The sequence below is a fragment of the Silene latifolia genome, chromosome Y, assembly GCF_048544455.1.
Source record: "Silene latifolia isolate original U9 population chromosome Y, ASM4854445v1, whole genome shotgun sequence".
NCBI lineage: Eukaryota > Viridiplantae > Streptophyta > Magnoliopsida > Caryophyllales > Caryophyllaceae > Silene > Silene latifolia.
The window spans coordinates 396,170,291-396,172,505 of NC_133538.1; the positions used below are offsets into that span (position 1 = coordinate 396,170,291).

Genomic DNA, 2,215 nt, shown 5'->3' on the forward strand with positions numbered 1-2,215 from the left:
AAAGGGGGAGAGGAGGAGCTGGTTGATGGTAACGGGGCTGTTGGGGAGGTGGGCTACGGTGCAGGAGGGGGAATGGAGGGGAGGGAAGATGTTGACAGGGTGCTAGTTGGGGGATCAAAGAGTAGTATGGGGACAGGGGGAGATGACCTGCCTATGAGGGGGCATTCTCAGGCGGTGACGGGGAAAGGAGACAAAGGGAATAGCAAAGGGGGAAGTTGGACAAGGTTGGATAGGGTGGTGAGTGGAGGAACTACTAGCACACACAGTGTTATTGGGTGCTTGAATGAATCGGGGAAATGGGGCAGGGAAGCAACGAATGGGGGTACAGTGGAGAAACGACAGAGGCTAGACACAGACGGGGGCGTCTTAATACCTGAGGCGGTGGTTGACGTGGATCAACCCCGCCGGGCCCAATGAATTATTTAAGCATTAACTGTCGGGGCTTGGGCAATTCCGACAGTGTGAGTGCCCTCCGTGAGCTGGTACGGAGGGAGGCCCCGGCCATTCTTTTTCTTTCTGAAACGAAGTTGAGTGGTCGTGAGATGAGGAAGGTGAGGGAACGGTTTGATGGCTATTTTGGGATTGAAGTTGATAGTATGGGTCGTTCAGGCGGACTAGCATTTCTTTGGAAGAAGGAGATCGACTGTACCTTTGTTTCAGCGTCGGTTCACCATATGGATTTTGTTATAAAGGGGGAGGAAGGGGAATGGAGAGTGACCGGTTTTTATGGTTGGCCTGCTGTCAATGATCGTCATTTATCTTGGGAACTATTACGGGTTTTACATAACCAATCTTCGCTCCCGTGGATTTACTTTGGTGATTATAACGAAGTGCTCTTTGCTACCGAAATGAAAGAGGGGAGCCGACCACAATGGCAGATGAATAATTTTCAAGCGGCTGTGGATGATTGTGGACTACGGGATCTACCTCGGGTGGGTTATAATTTTTCTTACGATAATGGTCAAGCTGGTGAAGCGAATAGACAGAGTATGATAGACAGAGCTATGGGTAATGGGGGTTGGTTTGAGCTATTTCTGTTTGCAAAAGTACACTACTTGGATCGGGAATGGTCGGACCACGCTCCAATTAAGGTGGTATTGAATGGGAGGGCTCCGGTGGTGGAACGGGCTCGTGCATTTAGATTCGAGCAAATTTGGGTTGGGAGTGAAGGCTGCGAAGAAGCCGTCGAGATGGGAGTATTGAAGGGAGGCAGAAACTTGGCGAAGATCATTAACGAATATACAGCTGAGCTACGAGCGTGGAAGAAAACTAATATCTCACAAATAAGCTGAGACATTGTGCGTAAGAGAGCCCAGCTGACACAACTTAATGAAGGTGACAGAGAGGAGGATACCGTAGCCAAGAGGAAGAGATTAGTGGCAGAGATTTCTGATCTTCGACGGCAAGAGGAGCAATATTGGCGCCAACGATCCCGGGCTTTGTGGCTGAAAGATGGAGACCGGAACACGAAGTTTTTCCATAATAGGGCAGGAGAACGAAAACGCAAAAATTATATTGCCTGCCTGGTTGATGACGCGGGTTCGAACCATGTGGGTGATGAGGCGGTGGCAAATGTCGCTATAGGGTACTTTCGTGATCTATTTACTTCCTCGAGACCGACTGATATGGATGAGGTGTTTGATGGGTTGGAGAGAAGTGTTGATGCGTGTCGTTCAACACCAAAAATAAATGCCAACAAGCCTATACTATAAATAGCTAGGGAAATCGGGTCGAATCCACAGAGAGGCTTTTCTATTAACTGTAGTCTAATCTGTCGGTCACAAACTGGGGGTTTTGAATTTGATATTCTAACTACTAAAGTTTAAGGGGAAGAGAAAATAAGGGTATAAGAGAAAATAGGGAGAAATGTAAATAAACTATCAGATAAAGAGAGATATGCCAGGATTTCGGTACGCCGTGTTCTACGCGCTATCGGGATAACTAGGTCGGCAAGTTTATTAGTAGGAAGGACTAGGTTATCTCCTTTCGGTCTCAAACCCGACTATACCTTTCGGTCTAAAGTCGCCCTAAGGTCATCCTACTTGACTTTCGCCCTCATAGGAGTCAATTATCAGAACTAAACAAGTCTACCCTTCCAATCTTTCGATCCAGGTCGGGGGTTAACTAAACAGACGGTCTCCTGCGTGCACTCATTTAACCGATCTACAAATAAATTGCTTAGATCTGGTTCCTACCACATAACTACCTTAGTAGT

At 47.4% G+C, this 2,215-nt stretch overlaps 1 protein-coding gene across 1 annotated transcript; it reads left to right on the plus strand.

The window, feature by feature from the left end:
* The first annotated feature begins 413 nt into the window (after positions 1-413).
* Positions 414-1,292, plus strand: LOC141632135 (uncharacterized). The gene has a single exon (XM_074444711.1). It carries the CDS (start codon positions 414-416, stop codon positions 1,290-1,292), a length of 879 nt encoding a protein of 292 aa, XP_074300812.1.
* The last annotated feature ends 923 nt before the right edge of the window (positions 1,293-2,215 follow it).